The 23,150-nt window shown below is 39.5% G+C and overlaps 1 protein-coding gene across 2 annotated transcripts in view; it reads left to right on the top strand.

The window, feature by feature from the left end:
* The window catches only part of P2RX1 (purinergic receptor P2X 1), a 126,594-nt gene that overhangs the window by 77,966 nt on the left and 25,478 nt on the right, over positions 1-23,150 (top strand). The window contains exons 3-10 of one of the 2 annotated variants that reach the window (XM_077482349.1): positions 821-892; positions 3,169-3,235; positions 4,880-4,912; positions 9,092-9,188; positions 11,437-11,517; positions 17,215-17,356; positions 20,136-20,263; positions 20,638-20,728. In XM_077482349.1, coding sequence (XP_077338475.1) covers positions 821-892; positions 3,169-3,235; positions 4,880-4,912; positions 9,092-9,188; positions 11,437-11,517; positions 17,215-17,356; positions 20,136-20,263; positions 20,638-20,728 — 711 coding nt within the window. The remainder of the gene's footprint in view (positions 1-820; positions 893-3,168; positions 3,236-4,879; positions 4,913-9,091; positions 9,189-11,436; positions 11,518-17,214; positions 17,357-20,135; positions 20,264-20,637; positions 20,729-23,150) is intronic. The other variant, XM_077482350.1, reaches the window with a different exon arrangement.

Raw genomic sequence — 23,150 nt, 5'->3', positions numbered from 1 at the left:
GCTCAATTTCATCCCTGGAGATATCTTTTTCTAGTTTACTTGAATCCTCTTCCGATATTACCGGCAATTTGATTACCCTTAAATACTGATCTATTTTATTTACCTTATTTCCTTTATTTTGTCTATCTTCAAGATTTGGGGAAGCATTAACTTTATATAATGATTGATAATGCTCCAAAAAGATTTTACTTCTATCCCTAGTGGAGTATTTCATCACTCCCTTTTTATCTTTCATTTTTACAATATAATTTAAATTTCTTCTAGGTTTAATCAACCTTCTAGGTTTTATCACCCAACATTTTCCCTGTTCTATTGCCAAATTCATACTGACTTTTTGCTGTTCTAATAAATGCATGTTTAGCTTCTTGCTCCATCAACTCCCTCAGTGCCTCACATTTTCCTAACAGTTCCCTCTTTACTTTATTATCATTTAAATTCTTATGTGTCTGCTCCAGAATCCATATACATTTTGATATACAATATGTTGAAAATTTCACTTTCAACTGTTAAATCAAATGTATCAAGAAAGGTCATATTAAATAAAAATGACTGCTATTTGAAAATGATCCTGTTATCTGCAGGCCTTGCCTGAGATAGGGCAGAGGCAGTGTAAATTCCCACATACATCGAGAGGCCTCTTTGCCCAAGCAAAACTTTCATAATTAGACCAAGTGAAAATACTTTTCTAGCAGGGCCAGTATGTTACATGCTAAGGTCAGACTTGAAGTCAGTTTACATTCCTTCTAAATTACGAATGTCTTTGAGCTACTGAAAGCTTCTACATACTGCTAAGAAAGTATTATGTCTGATTAATCCACAGGGAGACAGCTCTTTTGTTGTGATGACTAACTTCATAATTACTCCAGAACAACAGATGGGAACATGTAATGAGGTAAGTAAAGTTTCTGATATTTATTAAATCCATTTAAAGTCAGATTACTTTTGATATATGGTAACATGCGCATAGCTCCCAACTGTCCCTGATTTCGAGGGACTGTCCCTGATTTGGAGCAATGTCCCTCTATCCCTCTTTCCCCCTCATTTGTCCCTCCTTTTGGTCTGATCTATATAGTTGTATATAAAAGGCACTTTTTATCTTTCAAAAAGTGTTTCCTAGTGCTAAACCTTTCATCCAAATTCTAAATTGATGCATTTGTAAATGTTAAAAGCCAATATAAAGGAATAGGAGTGGCATGAAAAAGTCCTTGTGGATTTAATTAACCTTTTTTTTTGTTAATTTTCCTTTGGAAGTGTGGCAGGGGGCATGTCCTATGCCTACACATGTTTGTGTCCCTCATTCCCATCTCAAAATGTTGGGAGGTATGCATGCAGTTTTTATTATTAAAGCACAGTAGTGCCCAGACTATAGACATTAAAGTTTTCACATGTTCTTAACCACTTGACCTCTGGAAGATTCCTTCATGACCAATGCGATATGGCACTGCATTACTTTAACTGACAATCACGTGGTCGTTTATGTAATTTTTTTTCCCCACAAATATAGCTTTCTGTTGGTGGTATTTGATCACCACTGCAATTTCTTTTTGTGCTATATTCAAAAAAAAAAAAAGACTGCCAATTTTGAAAAAAAAAAAACTAGTATAAAACACACCCAATACATTTTTTGGCCAATATGTATTTTGCAACATGTTTTTGGTTGAAAAAAACACAATAAGCGTATATTAATAGGTTTATGCAGACGTTATAGCATCTACAAACTATGGGATATATTACAGATTTTTTTTTATGCTAGTTGAGGCGACTTATAGTGCAACTGCAATTTTGGGGAGGACAATTTGACACTAACTCACACTTTGTGGGAATCATTGACACTAATACAGTTATCAGTGCTAACAATATGCACTGTCACTATACTAATGACAGTGCCTGAGAAGGAGTTAAACATCTAGGGTGATCAACGGGTTAACTGTGTGTTTGCATTTACTATTTGTCCTACTTATACTAGGGGAATAGATGGATTTGAGTCACTGCTTTTCAGGAACACAGAATCAACCCCTTCCCCCCTGTCCAAACGGCGATCTGCCTTGTTTTCATACGCAGATCCCTATTTTGTGTAGCTTACCGAGGATCGGCGGATGCCAGAGGACATCAAGTGCCTGACACCCACTGATTGGCTTCTTCTGTGAATTAGGCGATGCCCCCTGGTGGCGGAAGTCAGGATCACGTATATATATATGTGATCCTGCACTGAGGTGCCACCTTGTAGCAGTAAAAGTGCTTTTGGGGCAATAACATGCGCTTAAAACAGAACATCTGAAAAAAAAAAATGCTTAAATGCTTGTTTTTGCCTAGAATACCAATATAAAGCTCTTTTACTTACCTTATCTTCTCTTCACTTGTGGGCAAGCCCACACTCTTCTCACTCACAATGCAGGACTGATGGCCCTGCATTGTACGTGATGCAGCCACAGCTGTAACTGTAAATCGGAGAAGAGTCTGCAGGGGACCATTAGTATTTGAGGAGGAGCCTGCAGGAACAAGGCTAGGGTTAGGATATGATAGTTCCCTCACAACCAAAGACTGTCTTTCACATAACACAAGAGCAGAAATGTTGCCACTGCAAAGGCCTTAGGGACATGTATTGTCAGTGAACTGTTTATATTTAGTTACAGTACACAGTCATTTTTGTTATGGAGCATCCTGCAGTGAAATGGTCTTAATTGTCATGTCTAAGTAGTCTAAGCATAAGGGCCAGTTCACACCACATGCAGTGCAGTGCTATTTTTATTCATCCAAAAATCATGGAAAGTAGGTTATATGGGTTCCAATGGCATAGTTCACACCAGCACAGTATGTTCCAGTGCTTCTCAGTTCCAGAAAAAAAGTACAACATGCTACTTTTTTCCTGCACAAAACTGTACCGGAGTGCGGTAAAACGCATCATAAAAGCGTTAAAAACGCGCATGCAGAAATGCATCCGGAGCAGATCTGTAGGATGTTTTTGTGGTGTGAACGGGCACTAAGAGGGCCTGCTTACTTTCATCCAGATTGGCAGAAGGTGTGTGCAAGAAGTACCTGACTAACTGGGAACCTAGTTATTGCAAAATTTTATATTTTGTTTTATGAAATAATACCAAGATTGCAATATCTAACACTGAATGAAAAAAAAAACATATTTTACAAAGAAGTATTATCAATTCTTCCCAGCTTCCTGATTTAGCACCATGCAATACCAATGAAGATTGCAACGCTCTTTATTTTCGTCAAAGTCAAGGTATGCTTCTTATACTGTGAAATAATTTGAAAAGAAAACCCATAAATTAATGTTAAGTGCACCCACATAATGCTTTATAGTTGTGCATATCATGTAAATATAATAGTGACATATATTTATATTTTTAACCTATATTAAAGTTCCAGTGTATTATTTTTTTTCTTATCTGTATTGCTATGTACAGTACATCCTATGAAATCATACAGTAATCTACCTACAGTAAATTAAAATAGACACTGATTTTTGGTACTAGCATGAATAAGCATCTAAAGGGATAAAATAAACTACTGATCATATAAATCTTAGTTTGTTAGCATGTGGAGGGGTCATACAAATATTAAACGACTGAACTTGTTTAATAAAAAGCTAAAAAATTTCAGCATGTACAGACACCTAGGCCTTAGGTTCCTGATGTCCTGATTGAGAAAGCTTTGACACCTCCTGGTAGTGTCCCCAACAAGGCTTTTTTGTAAAACAAATAATTAAAAAAATATTATGTAAAACAATTATTTAAAAATAAAATTGTAAAAAAATAATAAAACATGTAAAACTACCGACACTGTCCACTGCCCTACTGGGAGGAATTTACTAAAACTAGAGTAGACAGAATCAGCTGTGCATATTGAAAATTTAGCTTCTAACTTCAGCTTGTTCACTTAAAGTATAACTAAAGGTAAAACTTTTTTTTTTAAGTTTTAGAGAGAGTGGAGATGGATTAGAACACCCATCAGTTTTTGTTGCTGCCTATATCCCAGTTAAGGAGATAAAAGTCTTTATAACATTAACATCTCTAGAATTAGACCCCTTTCACACCGAGGGTGTTTTGCAGGCGCTATAGCGTTAGAAATAGCGCCTGCAATCAGCCCTCAAACTGCTGCACCACACTGGAGCGTTGAGGTGGCAGGACGTCAGGAAAAGTCCTGCCAGCAGCTTCTTTGGAGCGGTGTGTTTACCACTCCTCCACCTCTGCTCCCCATTTAAATCAATGGGGAAGCGCAGCTATACTGCCGGCAAAACGCCGCTATTGCTGCGTATTGTGGGTGGATTTAACCCTTTCTCGGCCGCTAGTGAGTGGCCGAAATGCACCGCAAATCCGACGGTAAAACGTAAAAAGCAGCGTTTTACCGCCGACGCTATGGGCGCAGCAGTGAGAAAGCCGTCTTACAGTCATCATTTTAAAACATGACTGGTTTTACTATGTAAGTCAAGCCAATTATTTTTTTGTTTGATTTTTTTTTGTTTGAAATAGAGTGGGGAAGGGTTCAAATTCTTGTTGGGTTTTTAATGTTCTCCTGGGATCTGAGATTTACCCCCACTTCTTGCACTGCCAACATCAGTTGCACCTTCCAGGGAGTGAGAGAAAATCTGCAACACAGACAGATATAAACATAGGTTCAAGCAGCTCCCTACATTACTAAAAAAAAAAAGTTTTGGCTAGATATACACTTTAAAGCTGCTGGGATGATTATGGTCATAGATTTACAAAAACCAACATGAAGGACAAGAATGTTGTCGGTTGCCATATAAAAATAAGCCTGTAAAGTTTTTATTTTACCAAAGCTATTAATATCTAAAATTATTTCACTAAATATTTCAATACAATGAATGATTTTATACTCTTTTAATTTATCCCTGTTGAAAAAGGAAAGAGTGATTATCAAGCACTGAGTGAATCAGGTAACCTTAGCTTGACTAGATATGGCTTGGTGGTGGGAGCATTCTTTTGACAGTCCTTTTTGTATTTTTGGGGGATATAGGGTTAGGGCCAGGAAACCCTTAAGCTCTCTGGCGGTATGATTTTTTCAGATTTTTGGTGCTGAAAGCAGTGCCATTATTTTGCATTGAAATTTGGCATTTTATATTGTAGGACTGTAATTCTTAGGAATAACTCACTTAAATCTGATCAAACCAGAGTCTAGCAAACATCCCGGGTATGATAAAGTTTGAAAAACGAAATCATAAATTATAATATAATAAATAACTATAAATAATTATACCAAATAATAATAATAAAAAAAATTCAATAATGTAATCAAATCAAAAACACAGAAGTTTGCTCAGTTGCAGAATTGTCGCTGTCATTACTTTCAGTGTTTGATAACGGCTCTCCCCACTAATCACTATCCCTCAATTCTGCAAGTGATTCTAATTTATTTAGCTGTTTTCTAGCTAGTCTAAAACCACTTTTGATGTAAAGGGATGGTTTTGGTTGCTATGGACAATCTCCAGTTTCCAGGCAGAAAGAACAGTTTTTATAATATAAAACTGCATGCAGGGCACTGGAGAAACCACTAGGGACAAAAGGGACGTGAAATAATTACATACAGCAATGTAATCTGTTAGATTACATTATACTGTATGTATAGTGTGTGTTTCACTTTTTGAATTTGGCGCCGTTCTCCGTCCTTGTGCGCCGCAATGCTCACAGGGAACAGAGCTTGGCTCCATGATAAATTGAGCAGAGGACGAGCTGCTCACACTGCGGGGAGGACATCTCAGGATCCTGGGGACAAGGTAAATAAGCTTTTCCTGGATCCTGCAATGCGATCCCGAGTCTGGCTTGAGGTTACCGCTTTTGGTTCTGAAATTCCACCCCGAGCCAGACTCGGGAATACCGTCAGGGAGGTTAAGTAGTTACAGATCTAATTGACAGACTCTAAGACTTCAATAGGAGGACAGCCGTGCAGGGTAAGGCCCCAGCAAGGCACCACTTCTGCACATGCAGGAATGCTGTCTCCTATGGCAACAGTCCTTTAACAGTTCCTAACTCAAATGTAACTGTTCTTTCAGCTCCACTACAACTGCCTCTTGTAGTAATTCAACACTAAGCTTCCGATCTCTCACTAGACCCTCTAATTCACTGACTGAATCCCTTGAGCTCCTCCAAGGTTGGCGGTGGTATCTCCCTCAAGCGTCACCCACACTTCCCCACTGAGTCCCTAGCTTGGCACTCCAGATACTTCTCAATCTTCACCCCTGCTAACCGGTGATGTTCCTGGCTTGACTCACAAGGTTGCCCTACAAGTGTCTCCTCCGTAGGTTGGGTCCCTGACTTGATCACCGCCTGAAGTTTCCCGAATCTCCACCATGCCCGTTCAGTGAGAATATGGTTCTGGTACTTTCTTCAGTTACTCACTATGGTCTTTGGTAAAGATGGTTGGTCCTGTCAGCTTCCCTTTTACCTCTGACCACTGACAGGTTCTCCAGCCAACAGAATCGTCACTTTCGGTTGGACTGCAAGCCACAGTCCCAACCCTGTGCTGCCCTCTTACTTCTGGATAGCCCCTCACACAGCCTGGCAGCCAGATGTTCCCGGGATAGGCCCAATGTCCGGCCTAGCAGCCCAGAGCGTAAGACACACGTCCACCCAGACAGTCGTCCAGGTGGCACAGATCACCTGACCTCACCCGAATATATAGGTTCTCCCAGCAGGCCAAGGGATTCAAGAAAACCCCTGCCCATTGGCTGAGATACCCTATATACCCATAACCTGACCTTGGGTTACCCTTCTCATATCTATTACCGCCAAGTTCCCGGCCACCTAGTGGTAGAAGAGAAAAGTGCAACAAGGCCAAACTTAGGGAGAAATCAATAGATCTCTATGAATCGACCAAGATGACTACTCTTGGGGCAAGTAAATTTGTGAGGAGCGCCCTGACTAAACCCCAGGGTGCTACATTAGGTAATAAATTACTTCTATGCTGCCATGCCCTTATTATATATTTATTTTAAAAAAATCATATATTTATGTATTGAGCTACTGCTACCACCTAACTGTTTTCCCACACATGGTAAATTATATATTAAAAATAATAGAGTGAAGAGCTGCTCCTTTTACTAAACAGATTATGAATAAATTGTAAAGCGACTCAAATAAAAATGTGGATGTGTGGTATTACACATTTGTGAATAAATTATTTACATGCATAGATTACCATTATACATATTACACCCCAAAAATTATGTGAATAAACAAAAATATGAATAAACAATTACCGTATGTTGTGCATAATATATGTTAACAACATATGTTGTACATAAGTGTTTTTGTTGAACATGCACTGTGATTTATGAACTTTTTCACTATTTTACACTATTGGATGGTTGAGATTATATGGACTTTGGCATGTGCATATAGCTCTAGTAATGTTGGATATGTATTATTACTGCAAAACATAATTGCTTATTCATATTATTATTTATTCACATAATGTTTGGCTGTATCACGTGTAATGGTAACCTACGCATGTAAGTATTTCTTGATTCAAATATGTGTAATAATGTGCAACGACAATTTGATTTGAATCACTATATAAATTGTTGTTCATTTGTTTAGTAAAAGGAGCAGTGTTTCACTTTACTAATTTTAATACCTAATTTGATATTCATAGCGTTCATAGTAGATTGTAGGAATGCCCCTTAAAATTGCTCAGCTTTGCTTTTTTTTGCTTGGGTTTTTTTGGGGTTTTTTTTTTTTTGCATCTCATACCTCTTTTACGCCTAAGCTACACCAATCTCTTTCTATTTCTATTTTGCTGCCTCGAGGGATAAAGGGGGCTTTTATGATAGTGTATAGCATCACATCAAGGTATATTGGGTTTATTAATTATCAACAACTTCTAATTACCAGAAAATGGATAGTGAATATTTCACTTGGTTTTAATTTTACTCCAGAACTTTATATGCGTAAATAGTTTGGAAGATAAGACTAGATTCCTGAAGAACAAAATAAGAAGGGGTCATTTACTGAGGAGAGAGTACTGTGGATGCATGGTAGAGCACTTACACTGTACATGAGATTTGTCCATTCTAACTATGTTTGCATCAGTTTAATGAAGGTGTGCAATATTTTCTCTCTAAATCCACAACATACTGGAAGGTTAATTGACATTAGGCTAAATGATCTCTGCTCTGAATTCTCTACTCTGCCCTAACTGGTCATTAACCATGCTGAGAAAATAACGGTGGGTGCCAAGCTAGCAACTGTCCATGTAAAAACCACTGGCCCCTACAAAATAGAAGATAATTGCTGTCTGATGTGCAAATGAATGGCCTGAATCAATCAAAGACTTATATCCTTTAATTACTTTTGCACGTAGAAGCGGCAGCTTTGGTAAATGTGGTAACTTTTAATATACATCTATTCAGGTCCCGAGCCTAGGCACAGTTGCATTAATAGGATTAATAGGAGGCGTTCTTATGCCCCGTACACATGATCAGACTTTCCGACAACAAAACCGTTGATTTTTGTGTGAAGGATGTTGGCTCCAACTTGTCTTGCATACACACGGTCACACAAACGGCCAACAATTACGAACGTAGTGACGTACAAGACGTACGTGATATCTTCATTATGAACATTAGTTTTACAAGACCGACACAGTACACACGATCGGAAAGTCTGACAACAAACATTTGTTGGCGGAAAAAAATTTGAGAACCTGCTAGCCAACATTTGTTGGCGGAAAGTCTGAGAACAAATGTTCGATGGCGCATACACATGGTCGAACTTTCCGGCAACACAAAAATTTACTAGTTTATCACAGATGTTAGCTACTGAAATATCCTGATGAAGAGAAAATATTGTATCAGTGCTAAGATGACATTTATTAGCTGTTCACCCTATGCTTTATAAAGGGGAATGACACTTCCACTTTTCTAGAGGCCTATTTCCCAGCTATCTATAGACAATTTTTATATGCACATAAATTAAGAATTAACATACAGAATTTTGCATCGCATTCACAGCCTTTCACTAAGTAAATGACCTCTAAGAAAAACATTTTTGGTAAAGTAGTTAGTAAATTACAACATATTTTTCTGTATAGTTGACATGTCTTATTGTGCTTATTTCAGGAATCCTAACAGGAAATTGCACACCTATTGACAACAAGACCAAATCTTGCGAGGTCTATGCTTGGTGCCCCGTGGAGAATGACCACAATGTCCCTAAGTATGTTATTTTCAATAAAAATATAAATATAGGAAACCAGAACAAAGAAATGAACGTAATTGTACAGATTTCCTCCCCTATTTCCAATATTTAGTGATAAACATTGCTGCATTCAGCTGCTGTAAACAGCAGAACTTGTAACATGTGACACACTCCATGTGACAGTGTTGGGCCAACCACTAGGCACCAGCAGTGTCACGTGGACTGAGTGCATAGTTCCATGTACAGCTGAACAGAGCTGTAGAGAAGTGAAGGAAAGGTGAGTATGTGATGAGAAGGAAGAGGAGAATAATTTGAACATGTTGATTTGCCCAAAATATGCAAAACACAAATTGGCATTAAATTGTATGTCCAGCCAAAACTTTTTCTTCATTTTTGAATAGCATGGGGGAACAGTTAGTCCTCTGTCAGGTTTAAATTACCATCTGCAGCTCCATTAAAGCGGACCTTCAGTCATTTTTTTAACTTTCCATTTATTAAATCTTCTGCCCTTGTTTTAACTTTGGATAGTAAAACATTTTTTTCTGCCAGTAATTGCCTTATACAGCCCACTTCCTGTTTCTTGTCTGGTAAAAAGCCTAGGCTTATGACATCATAAGCTTTCTCTTTCTAACTTTTATGAGAGTTTGTCAGGAAGGGAGGGGGGATAAGTCATACGAGGGCCAATGAGAGCTGTGGGGCTGCAGAGCTGGAGGTGTGCTTCTGTGTGAGTGTAAATCCAGGAGGTGAACAGGCAGCAACTTCAGCTGCCCACAGTTAAAATGGTTGTAGCCAGACTCAGTAGAGGGAGATTTCTGCAGCATATTTGGCAAGTACAGAATCACAGTATATATAAAATAATATGCAAAGTGGTTGGAGGGAAGCTTCAGAATGGCAAAGATGTTTTTATTACAAATTATGTGAGCAGATTGCAGATTCTCTTTAAAGAGATGTCTTCTCAGTTCCTGTTCTGTTGATGATGTTTTACCAGACAGAAAGTGAGAGAAAAAATCCAACAGCAACACTGACTGAAAAAAAATCACTTTCCTTGTAAAGTAGGAGAAGATTATAACCCCTATCAGATATTTATTTTTGTCTGTAACCCTGTTGCAGATTTTCTTTCACTCCATGTCTGTGGAAATTATTGACTGCGAGACAGGAAGTGAAAGTGAGTCTCTATAAATAGCATTAAAAACCCATCAGTAGTTCAAATTTTCTATATTCTATCCAAAACTAGAAAAACGTTTTTTGCTTGACTTTTTCTTTCATGGCGCAAACTGTTACAAACCAGTGTTTTAAATTTTCATACAAAACAATACAATACAGTACATTTATTCTGTATTTTATATTACGGTTTAATAGTATTATTATTATTATTATTATTATTATTCAGGGTTTATATAGCGGCAACAGTTTGCATAGCACTTTACAATGTTAGGGCAGACAGTACAGTTACAATACAATTCAATACACAATGAATTAGAGGGCCCTGCTCATTGGAGCTTACAATCTAGAAGGGAGGGTCAAGTGATACAAAAAGGTAATAACTGTGGGGAATGATCTGATGAAGAAAATGAAAACACAGTTGGTAGGTGTGGGCAGAATAGGCTTCTCTGAAGAGAAGGGTTTTTAGGGATCCTTTAAAAGCAGAGTAGGAGATAGTCAAACAGATTGGGGTAGGGTAGGTTGTTCCATGGGATTAAAGAGGCTCTGGAAAAGTCCCGGTGGTCAGTAAGGGAGGAGGTGATGAGGGAACTAGAGAGCAGGGGGTCAGGGAGGAATGAAAAGAACGACTTGGTTGGTTTTGAGACAAAGTGATGTAGCTGGGGGCTAAGTTGTGGATGGCTTTGTAAGTTGTTAGTATTTTTAATGTATTTCTTTGGGTAGCAGCCAATGGAGGTATTGGCAGACAGGAGTAGCAGACACTGAGTGATGGGTAAGCTGGATGAGTCTGTCCGCAGCATTCATGATACACTGAAGGGGGAATTGCCTATGTAAATGTAATCCTGTGAAGAGGCAGTTGCAGTAGTTGAGGTGAGAGATAGCCAGGGAGTGAATCAGGAGCTTTGTGGTCTCATTGGTTAGGAAGGGACATATTCCGGAGATGTTGCAGAGGTTGGAGCGGCAAGATTTGGACAGTGATTGGATGGGGGGCTGAAAGGATCGTTCAGACTCCAAGATAACACCTAGAACCTTGGCATGTGGGGATGGACTGATAATAATAAGACAATGTTATAAAAATGTATTCACTTGTTTACTTTCTTTATAGGCCTCCATTACTGATGCAAGCAGAAAATTTCACATTATTTATCAAAAACAGCATAAGTTTTCCGAAACATAAAGTTGATAGGTAAGCATGAATAGATTTCAATATTATAAAATCTTAAATTTAAACCTTTTTTGAAAAGAGTAGATGCAGACGTACCATACAGGTATGTTGGGTGCAGTATAGAAAATGACAGTGCTGCTTTTAAATATAGGGGTCTCTCAAAACATAAAATCACCAAAGTCCAAATCAATTTAAAGTGGATGTAAACCCTCTCAGATATCCAGTGAAGTGACTGGCCTCAGGTGATACACAGAAGTGAAACATATCCTCCTACATAAGTTGTACCTGTTTATCTGTAGCCATTTCTTCTGTAAATTATTCTTTAAAAACACACAGATCAAAATATTTCTCAGCTCTAGCAGCAGGGGGTGGTTATCTGATACCTGATTGGAGGGAACACTCCCCTTTAACCACTTTCAGACCGGACCATTTTGCTGGTAAATGACCAGAGGTCTTTTTACACTTTGGCACTGCGCTGCTTTAACTGGTAATTGCGCGGTCATGCAATGTTGTACCCAAACAAAATTTGCGTCCTTTTCTTCCCACAAATAGAGCTTTCTTTTGATGGTATTTGATTGCCTCTGCGATTTTTATTTTTTGCGATATAAACGTAAAAAGACCGCAAATTTTGAAAAAAAATGATATTTTCTACTTTTTGTTATTAGAAAAATCCAATAAACTCAATTTTAGTCATACATTTAGGCCAAAATGTATTCAGCCACATGTCTTTGGTAAAAAAAAAGTCAATAATTGTATATTTATTGGTTTGCGCAAAAGTTGTCACATCTACAAACTAAGGTACGTTTTCTGGAATTTACGCAGCTTTTAGTTTACGACTGCCTATCTCAATTCTTGAGGTGCTAAAATGGCAGGGCAGTACAAAACCCCCCCAAATGACCCCATTTTGGAAAGTAGACCCCCTAAGGAAATTGATAAGAGGCATGTTGAGCCCATTGAATATTTTATTTTTTTGCCTCAAGCGATTGAATAATGACAAAAAAAAAAATTTTTTTTTTTTTTTACACAAAGTTGTCACTAAATGATATATTGCTCACACATGCTATGGGCGTATGTGAAATGACACCCCAAAATAAATTCTGCTGCTTCTCCTGAGTATGGGGATACCACATATGTGGGACTTTTTGGGAGCCTAGCCGCGTACGGGGCCCCGAAAACCAAGCACCGCCTTCAGGCTTTCTAAGGGCGTAAATTTTTGAGTTCACTTCTCACTACCTATTACAGTTTTGAAGGCCATAAAATGCCAAGATGGCACAAAACCCCCACAAATGACCCCATTTTAGAAAGTAGACACCCCAAGCTATTTGCTGAGAGGCATGTTGAGTTCATGGAATATTTTATATTTTGCCACAAGTTGCGGGAAAATTACAAACTTTTTTTTTTTTTTTTTTTTTTTAACAAAGTTGTCACTAAATGATATATTGCTCATGCATGCCATGGGCATATGTGAAATGACACCCCAAAATAAATTCTGCTGCTTCTCCTGAGTACGAGGATACCACATATGTGGGACTTTTTGGGAGCCTAGCCGCGTACGGGGCCCCGAAAACCAAGCACCGCCTTCAGGCTTTCTAAGGGCGTAAATTTTTGAGTTCACTTCTCACTACCTATTACAGTTTTGAAAGCCATAAAATGCCAAGATGGCACAAAACCCCCACAAATGACCCCATTTTAGAAAGTAGACACCCCAAGCTATTTGCCGAGAGGCATGTTGAGTCCATGGAATATTTTATATTTTGCCACAAGTTGCGGGAAAATTACAAACTTTTTTTTTTTTTTTTTTTTTTTCACAAAGTTGTCACTAAATGATATATTGCTCACGCATGCCATGGGCATATGTGAAATGACACCCCAAAATAAATTCTGCTGCTTCTCCTGAGTATGGGGATACCACATATGTGGGACTTTTTGGGAGCCTAGCCGCGTACGGGGCCCCGAAAACCAAGCACCGCCTTCAGGCTTTCTAAGGGCGTTACAGTTTTGAAGGCCATAAAATGCCAAGATGGCACAAACCCCCCCCAAATGACCCCATTTTGGAAAGTAGACACCCCTAAATTTAGGGGTACACTAGTGAGACTAGGTAATAAATGGCGGGTGCCCTGAAACTATAAAAAAATAACTAACCAACCAGCGTCACCTGTAACAGTTATATGGTGATCACTGGTGAAAGGGTTAACTAGGGGGCAATTAGGGGGCTTTATGCGGTAGTATATGGGGGTCCCTGGCGCTATAAAAAGCTGCAGCGAACCTAAATACCTACCTGCCTAACTAGCGTCACCTGTGACACTAATACAGCGATCAGAAAAACGATCGCTTATTAGGCTGGGTTCACACTGGAGCGATGCGGGAACGCCACGAATGCGCGGCGGGTTCCCGCATCGCATGCCTCCCGGCGGCAGTTCACACTGCCCTATGCGAACTGCTGGGAGTGTCAATGAAATGTTACTGACACCCCCAGATCAGTTCGCATATCGCAGTGCGATCTGCAAACTCGGATCGCATGGTGTGAACACCCATGCGATCCGATTCTGCTGCGGGCCAAAAAAAGGGTCCCGTGCGAATTTGCGGCGGGTGCGGCGGGTGCGGCGAATGGCTGAACTCGAATCGCACAGAGATCGGATGTGATTTGCACTGCAGTGCGGTGCGAATCACATCCGTTCTCATAAACCGCTGCAATGTGAACCCAGCCTTAGTGACACTGGCGACGGGGGGTGATCACGGGGTTAAACCTTTATTGGGGGGGTTAGGGGGGTACCTTAGAACTAAAGGGGGCTAACCCTAACTGCCCTAACAGTTATTAGTCACAAATGACACCCGCCGGGTGATCAGGGGGTTAAACCTTTATTAGGTAATAAATGGCGGGTGCCCTGAAACTATAAAAAAATAACTAACCAACCAGCGTCACCTGTAACAGTTATATGGTGATCACTGGTGAAAGGGTTAACTAGGGGGCAATCAGGGGGCTTTATGCGGTAGTATATGGGGGTCCCTGGCGCTATAAAAAGCTGCGGCAAACCTAAATACCTACCTGCCTAACTAGCGTCACCTGTGACACTAATACGGCGATCAGAAAAATGATCGCTTATTAGGCTGGGTTCACACTGGAGCGATGCGGAAACGCCGCGAATCCGCGGCGGGTTCCCGCATCGCATGCCTCCCGGCGGCAGTTCACACTGCCCTATGCGAACTGCTGGGAGTGTCAGTGAAATGTTACTGACACCCCCAGATCAGTTCGCATATCGCAGTGCGATCTGCAAACTCGGATCGCATGGTGTGAACACCCATGCGATCCGATTCTGCTGCGGGCCAAAAAAAGGGTCCCGTGCGAATTTGCGGCGGGTGCGGCGGGTGTGGCGGGTGCGGCGGGTGCGGCGAATGGCTGAACTCGAATCGCACAGAGATCGGATGTGATTTGCACTGCAGTGCGGTGCGAATCACATTCGTTCTCATAAACCGCTGCAATGTGAACCCAGCCTTAGTGACACTGGCGACGGGGGGTGATCACGGGGTTAAACCTTTATTGGGGGGGTTAGGGGGGTACATTAGAACTAAAGGGGGCTAACTCTAACTGCCCTAACAGTTATTACAGTCACAAATGACACCAATGCAAAAAAAAAAAAAAAAAAAATGACATTGGTGTCACTGTGACTGGGGGGCAGGGGTAATTGGGGGGGTGATCGGGGGGTAAAGGGGGGGTGTGAGTGTGCCTGGCATGTTCTACTGTGTGTGTAGAGTGTTGGTGCAACTTACTGATCCGCTCTCCTCCGTGTCGGAACGAAAAATACCGACACGGAGGAGAGAATACATCACTTCCTCTCCTGTGTTTACATTACAGGAGAGGAAGTGATGTCACCGGGGATTTCTATTCGTCGGGAGCGATCGCGAGGGGGTGGCCATGAATGAATGGCCGTCCCCTCGTCCGGGATCGCTCCCGTACGAATACCGACCGCCGCAGGCACCGGGCGGGGGCCCGATCGAGCCCCCGACCCGCGGGAGGCAAGGGACGTACATGTATGTCCTTATGCCTGCCCGTGCCATTGTACCGACGTACATCGGCGTGCGGCGGTCGGCAACTGGTTAACAGCCTTATAGAAAATTACAGTTAAGGCCATGAGTCAGCTGCTGTATGCTGGAGGGAGGCATCTCCCCCTATGCTGTTCTGCAGGGAAAAACCATCAGAAGTGACTAATGCAGATAGCAGAAAGAGAAGACATCAGAGGAGAACATGATTTGGTGCTTTGGATTTAGGCAATACTGGGATGTGCTATGTTCACTTTTCATGTCTGAGGTTTACAACCACTTTAATTGTTCACAGTCAAAATAGCCAAAGTGCATTAGGGGCCAAAACAATACCACTTTATTAGGGGTACAGAAAAGTATACGTGTGTGTAATAAATATAAATAAATATATATATATATATATATATATATATATATATATATATATATATATATATATATATATATATATACACACACTGAGCAAAATTATAAATGCAAGACCTTTGTGTGTGCCCCTATTTATCATGAGCTGAACTCAAAGATCTAAGATTTTTTCTATGTACACAAAAGGCCTATTTCTCACAAATATTGGTCACAAATCTGTCTAAATCTGTGTTAGTGAGCACTTCTCCTTTGCCGAGATAATCTATCCACCTCACAGGTGTGACATGTCAAGATGCTGATTAGACAGTATGATTATTGCACAGGTGTGCCTTAGACTGGCCACAATAAAAGGCCACTCTAAAATGTGCAGTTGGGAATGCCACAGCTGTTGCAAGTTTTGAGGGAGCGTGCAATTCGTATGCTGACTGCAGGAATGTCCACCAGAGCTGTTGCCCTTGAATTGAATGTTCATTTCTCTACCATAAGCAGTCTCCAAAGGCATTTCAGAGAATTTGGCAGTTCATTGAGAGAACCATGAATGCCAACATGTACTGTGTCATACTGAAGCAGAGCATGATTCCCTCCCTTCAGAGACTGGGCCGCAGGGCAGTATTCCAACATGATAAACAACCCCAAACACACCTCCATGATGACCATTGCCTTGCTAAAGAAACTAAGGCTAAAGGTGATGGGATGGCCAAGCATGTCTCCAGACCTAAATCCTAATGAGCATCTGTGGAGCATCCTCAAATGGAAGGTGGAGGAGCACAATGTCTCTAACATCCACCAGCTCTGTGATGTCGTCATGGAGGAGAAGAAGAGGACTCCAGTGGCAACCTGTGAAGCTCTGGTGAACTCCATGCCCAAGAGGGTTAAGGCAGTGCTGGAAAATAATGGTGGCCACAAAAAATATTGACAATTTTGAAATCTTCACATAGGGGTGTACTCACTTTTGTTGCCAACGGCTTAGACATTAATGGCTGTGTGTTGAGTTATTTTGAGGGGACAGCAAATTTACACTGTTATACAAGCTGTACACTCACTACTTTACATTGTAGCAAAGTGTAATTTCTTCAGTGTTGTCACATGAAACGATATAATAAAATATTTACAAAAATGTAAGGGGTGTACTCACTTTTGTGAGATACTGTATGCATTTACTTGTCATTTAGGCAAATTGTTGTTATTGTTAATAAGCAGAATGCACAACAATTCAGCTTTACAAAAGATTCTGTGCTTACTTACCACCATCAAAAGGTTTGATTTAACTTTTTTGTGCTTGTGAATTTATTGTGGTTTATTTCTACTTTTCAGACAGAATTTAGTGGAATCGGTAACCAGTGATTACCTAAAGAAATGTATCTATGACAAACATAAAGACCCACTTTGTCCTGTTTTTCGACTTGGATATATTGTGGAGCAAACAGGACAGACGTTCAGGGACATAGCCTATAAGGTATCAGTAGATAAGTTATATAAATGTAGATAACAAGCCTGGATGTTGAGACTTGCCAAATAAAAATTCAAAGCTAGTTCACAGCATATAAGAAAGTGCCAACAAAAAAGCTAATACCTTACTGTAGGGGATTTAGATGCGGCCACATGACTGCAAAGCCTGTCGTCATCCTTCTTCCCCTGTGATTACTGGGTAAGGGCTAAGGGGGTGTTGACTTCCCTGCAGGATGCAAATTTATCATATGCATTAACTTCAGCTAATGCATATGCTAAATTTGCATATGCATTAACTTCAGTTTCCGGCTAAAAGTGCCTATCCATGGGACATACTGGGGGAGATTTACAAAAACTTAAGCACTAAAGAATTTGGTGCAGCTGTGCATGGTAATAACAAAAGGTAAACACTGCTCTATCTCCATACAATGTGAAACACTGCAGCAGCAACTCTCCTGTGAGACACACACAGCATCAAAATTCTTCCCTTATAGAGTTGTGCTTATTATTACAATTGAACACTAAATAAAAGGAATAAAAAAAGAAAAAAGTCTAAAGTCGTGAAACGGTCCTTCAGGTGGTAAATGCACCATCCGTCACCAGAAGAAGTGAGTGAATCCCTCCACCTTACAAAGTGCCTGCCAATCTAGCTTGTGGCTCAAAAACCCAGCCAAGGCCTTTATCCATATGGAGGGAATTCAAGTCGACGATAAGGAAATCTGTCACTTTAAGAAGACTCAAAAACATTCCTATTTCCACTGAATGGTGCAGGGATCTCCTATGACCGAGTCTTCTTAAAGTGGGGGATTTCCTTATCTTCGCCCTGTATCGATAAAGGCCTTGGCTGGGTTTTTGAGACACAAGCGAGATTGACCTTCTTTAACAGGAGGTCATCACTAGCTGGTAAGCAGGCGCTTTGTAAGGTGGAGGGATTCACTCAGGATCATGCACTTCTTCTGGTGATGGAGTGTGTTTTTAGGTTTAAGTTTAGGTTTTAGCCCATTCAAAGTGAGTGTAAATATTTATCTCTCCTGCTGCCTGCAAAGCCAGAATCATCCTCCATAGTCTGCCGGGAAACTTAACCTGTTCCTACAGCGCTCACTGGTTCCTTTTGCCAACTTCCTTGCCACTACAAGACATGGTACAAACAAAGGAAAGCAAAAATGACTTGCATTCAGAAGTTCTCATTATCACCTACAGGTGATTGCCACTAATGGAACACAAACAATGCATTTTGCCATTGTATTATCTAAGTTAAAAAAAAAAAAGCAGATACCCCACTTCTTCTCAGTTTGGTTAGAAATCTGCAACCTACAACAGGACACGTATTTATAGCATATAGATTTTTGGCCAGTTTGAAAAAAACATTGTTAGCCACAAATCAAAATGTTGGTATTTTAAAGGAAGGAGGGAATAATAAAAGCATCTTCATGGCAGTAAATAAATACAAACATTCTGTATATACAGCAATATGAAATTCAGAAACAACTTAGACTGAAGAATGGGTTACGTGACTTTTCCATAACTGCCACTTTAGGCTTTCTTTATAAGCACTTTGCAATGAAAATTGATATGTAGCTCATAGTAAAAATGAGAAATGTTGTAGATGTGGTATCCAGAACAGGAGTAGTACTCATGGCACTACCATGTTCATTGCATTCAAGAGATAATAATAATAGAGAAATGTTTACATTTTAAGTTCTAAACATACAGTGGGTGTATATATATATATATATATATATATATATATATATATATATATATATATATATATATATATGTAGTTCTGCCCTGTAGGAGCCACATGTATTAAATGGGCTATCCCTAAACACTGCAGAGGCCACCAATCACCCAAGCAACAGTCCATTCACTTCTGGCTCCAAAAAGCTGTTTAGGGGTTGTCTTTATATCGTTTATTGCTTTTAAACTTGGGATGTGAGAGGGGTGAGGGTGGTATGGGATACTAAAGGCACACTGTATAGTCACCAGAGGACACTCTTGAACTAGTCTAGGCTTCTCTGAGCAGTCTTTTTCTCAAGGGTTACTAGGAATAGCCATAACTGAGGCCCTATAAGAGCTGTCTCAGAAAGAGCTACTACTAACACTCATCCTTCAAAATAGCACACAGTCACATGGGTATTGAGTTCAGGTCTATTCTCACAATGTCTCTCCATGACAGCTGAACTTCCCCCAGTTTTCCCCAGACACTTCTATGTCCCAGGTCAACTGCTCAGTTCCTCGCTTCCATCAGACACTCTTTAGTGAGGGAGAGGTTAATACTCACAATGTCAGACATCCACACACTTAGAGGAAAGTGCTTAGGTAGTTCTAAAGTTGATTAAGGATAAGCCCCAGCTCTGCCACAGTGAACTGCAACAACTCCAGTAAGTTGCCCCTAAGGCTGGGAACTTCTCCAACAGGACAAGGACCTGGCTGCCCTAGACCCCAGACTATTTATGTTCCCCCAGCCATCTACTGGGCACACCTTTCCAGGGATTGGCTGCAAAATAATAAATATTCAAGCTGCCCATTTGACACTCCCAGCCCCTTTTGTCCTGGAAGCCTCTTGAAGGCAGGGGGAGCAATCAAACATGCAGCCTATTAGATACAGAATAGCCCAAATAAATCAGCAGCTGCTCCAATGATTACAGAGGAGCCAAAAAGCTGAAGGTTAAGGTGTATAAGGCTCTCACATATTTTTGCACATATACTGTGTGTAACACACTATAAGTTGTCTTATAGTTAACTTATCATGCCTTACCAATATCAATAATGTTGTTTTGTAGGGAGGGACCATTGGCATTATAATCGACTGGCAGTGTGATCTGGATTGGCCATTGAAATACTGTAAACCCACATATAGTTTCCATGGACTCAATGATGAGAACTCGGCCTCACAGGGCTTTAACTTCAGGTATGTCATGTTTTAATTTGGTTTTACAGGACAAATAGTACTAATCTTTACATGTGTACTTTAGAAAGCAAAATGCAAATACCAGATTGGTAGATAAAATTGCTACACAAAGCATTAGTGAATGGGTGAAGTTGCAGTTTCACTTTTACAGTGGAACTATAGACAAAAAGAAAATTTACATTTATGCTCCAATCTTTCACTAGAATTAACAGTTTTTTTATTTGTCCAGGATAGTTTTATTATTTTATGGTCATGCTGCTAGATCTGTTGATTGTTCACTTCCTGTAAAAATAATATCTTTAGTTGATGTTGAAATGTAATCTTATGGGTGCCTTATTTGAATAACTGTTAATGTTTACATTTGCCTCTTAAAGACATGCAAGATATTACAAAGATAACGGTATAAAGAAAAGAACTTTATTCAAGGTCTTTGGCATTCGCTTTGATATCTTAGTGAATGGAGAGGTAATGTTAGTTTCAGTTATTATTGTTGTGCTCATTGCTATTGTTAATATTTTAAAGGGTACTTCATGGCTAAATATATTACACATTGGAGAAATAATTTATAAATGTCAAGGTCAAAACTTAATACCAATAGCTTATTCTATTTTTGATCAAAAGCACAATCTGGCAATATCTACAGATTTAATTAACATACTATCACGTTGCTGTTTCCTTTCAATCGAGTTAATTTTCCTTTTGTAGTAAGGTTCATTAATTATTACTGTATTTTACCAGAAAGAGTTATGCCCCATACACATGAGTGGATTTTCCATCTGAAAAAACTTGGATGGTTTTTCTGACTTAATTCCGCTCAAGCTTGGCTTGCATACATATGGTCACACAAAAGTTATCAGAACTTTTGAGCGTCAAGAACATGGTAACACACAACACTACGACGAGCCGAGAAAATGAAGTAAAATGCTTCAGAGTATGCGTCAAATTTTGCGTGTCAGAATTGGTACAGACGATCGGAATTTCCGATCTGAACTTTTTCGACCAAAAAAATTGAGAATCTGCTCTCAATATTTTTCTGGCAGGAATTCCACCAGCAAAAGTCCGATGGAGCATACACACGGTTGGAATTTCCAACCAAAAGCTCACATCGGACTTTTGCTGGCGGCATTCCTGATCGTGTGTATGGGGCATTAGTTTTGGGATGTGCAAAAATTGTCAAACCAGAAATATTTAATACATTTTAATATGAATATCAATTTTACTAATAAAAATAAATAGTTTTAAACTAAATGTTACTATTAATGCAATATTATTTTGATAAATATTTTGTCATTTTATTTTATTTAAAGTTTATAGAGATGAGTTTGAATCAGTTACGCAGTACAATAATGCTGCAGTTGATTTGTTTATCACTTCAACAATGTCCCTAACTTTTAACTTATAAAATATTATGATATTGGCACATTTGGTGGATAGGAACAAAACTGAGGGTCATTATGGAGTTCAAATATTACTTGTTTTAAATGTCTATATGTTTAGACAGTTGTCTAGCCAACTGAGGGATAAAGCAAATAAATCACCCCTTAAAACATCCACATTTTGTAGATTTCAACTTTCCATGACATGAGTCACAATATGCATATACTTCAACAGAATGTTTAGATGGTGTATCTAAACCCCATAGGGCCCAAATGCAAAATGTGAGAATGTCCCCAGTACACAAATACTCATGCACTTCTAAATTGTCATTGCTTAAGGATATACTGAATGTGAAATTTTTACCCATGCTTGTGACATTGGCACAAGTTATTATCGTGCATAACAAACAAATTTTGTTTTTAATGTCTTTTAAAGCCAATTAAACAATTTTGCAGGAAACAGGATTTAAACTGTTTTTTTGCTAGTTCACTAAGGGGCCTATATATAAAGCAGTGACTGTGAAATTCATTAAACATTTTCTGTAGATGAATCATTCAATGCAATTTAACATGCACTAGGAAGATTTACCTGAAGTGAATATTTGGTTAACATCAAAGTTACTGCTTTATAAATAGGCCTCAAATTGTGGATATTTGCAAAGTTTTTTCAGTTCACACAAAAAGGTTGCATTATTTTCAGTACTCCATGACTTCTGTCAGCCTTCTACCATGCTGTTGTAGATGCTAATCCCATGCCTACCCACCTTTTTAAATAGCCAGTTGGTAGGCCTTGTATCTACAGACACTACCCCATGTAAAAACATTGTGCAAGCTAAGCAATCACTGTTATCTGTGTGTACTGGTGACAAATATGTCTTCTCAGTTTTTAAATTCAGGTAGTGTTTATTCAGTGGATATCGTAGTGAATCATTGTAATAGTATTAAGGAATGATTCCAGTAATTTGTTTGTCTAAGCTGTTTATCCTGATCTCACATTAGCTTTTGATACATTTGATCATTAATTAATATTATGGATTGCAAAAATTGTGGTTCTTTGTAGTCTAGTGTTAAGCCTCGTACACATGATCGGACTTTCTGACGGGAAATGTTCGATGACAGGCTGTTGGCGAAAAATACGACCGTGTGTATGTATGCTCCATCAGACAATTGTTGTCGGATTTTTCGCTGACAAATGTTGGCTAGCAGGTTTTCACATTTTCTGCGAACAAATGTGTGCTTGGATTTTGCGAGCATGTGTACACAAGTCCGTCAGACAAAAGTCTACAATACAAAAAACGCACGCTCGGAAGCAAGGACGAGCCAGAAGTGGTTGGTCTTGTAAACTAGTGTTCATATTGGAGAATTAACATTTTTGACGTGGCAAATTATGAAGTCACGAAATGCAGCGCACATTCTCTTCTTTAATGGGATAATAATAAAACAGCTTTGCTGGTGATGGAGTTATTGCATACAAATTTTCAAAGGCTTTTTTTTCCTGGTGATATCAATAA

Source organism: Lithobates pipiens, unplaced genomic scaffold, assembly GCF_037356315.1.
Source record: "Lithobates pipiens isolate NorthernLeopardFrog02 unplaced genomic scaffold, aLitPip1_a1.2 Scaffold_16, whole genome shotgun sequence".
Taxonomy (NCBI): Eukaryota; Metazoa; Chordata; class Amphibia; order Anura; family Ranidae; genus Lithobates; species Lithobates pipiens.
Note: the sequence above shows the minus strand (reverse complement) of the source record. Positions and strands in the feature narration are given on the sequence as shown.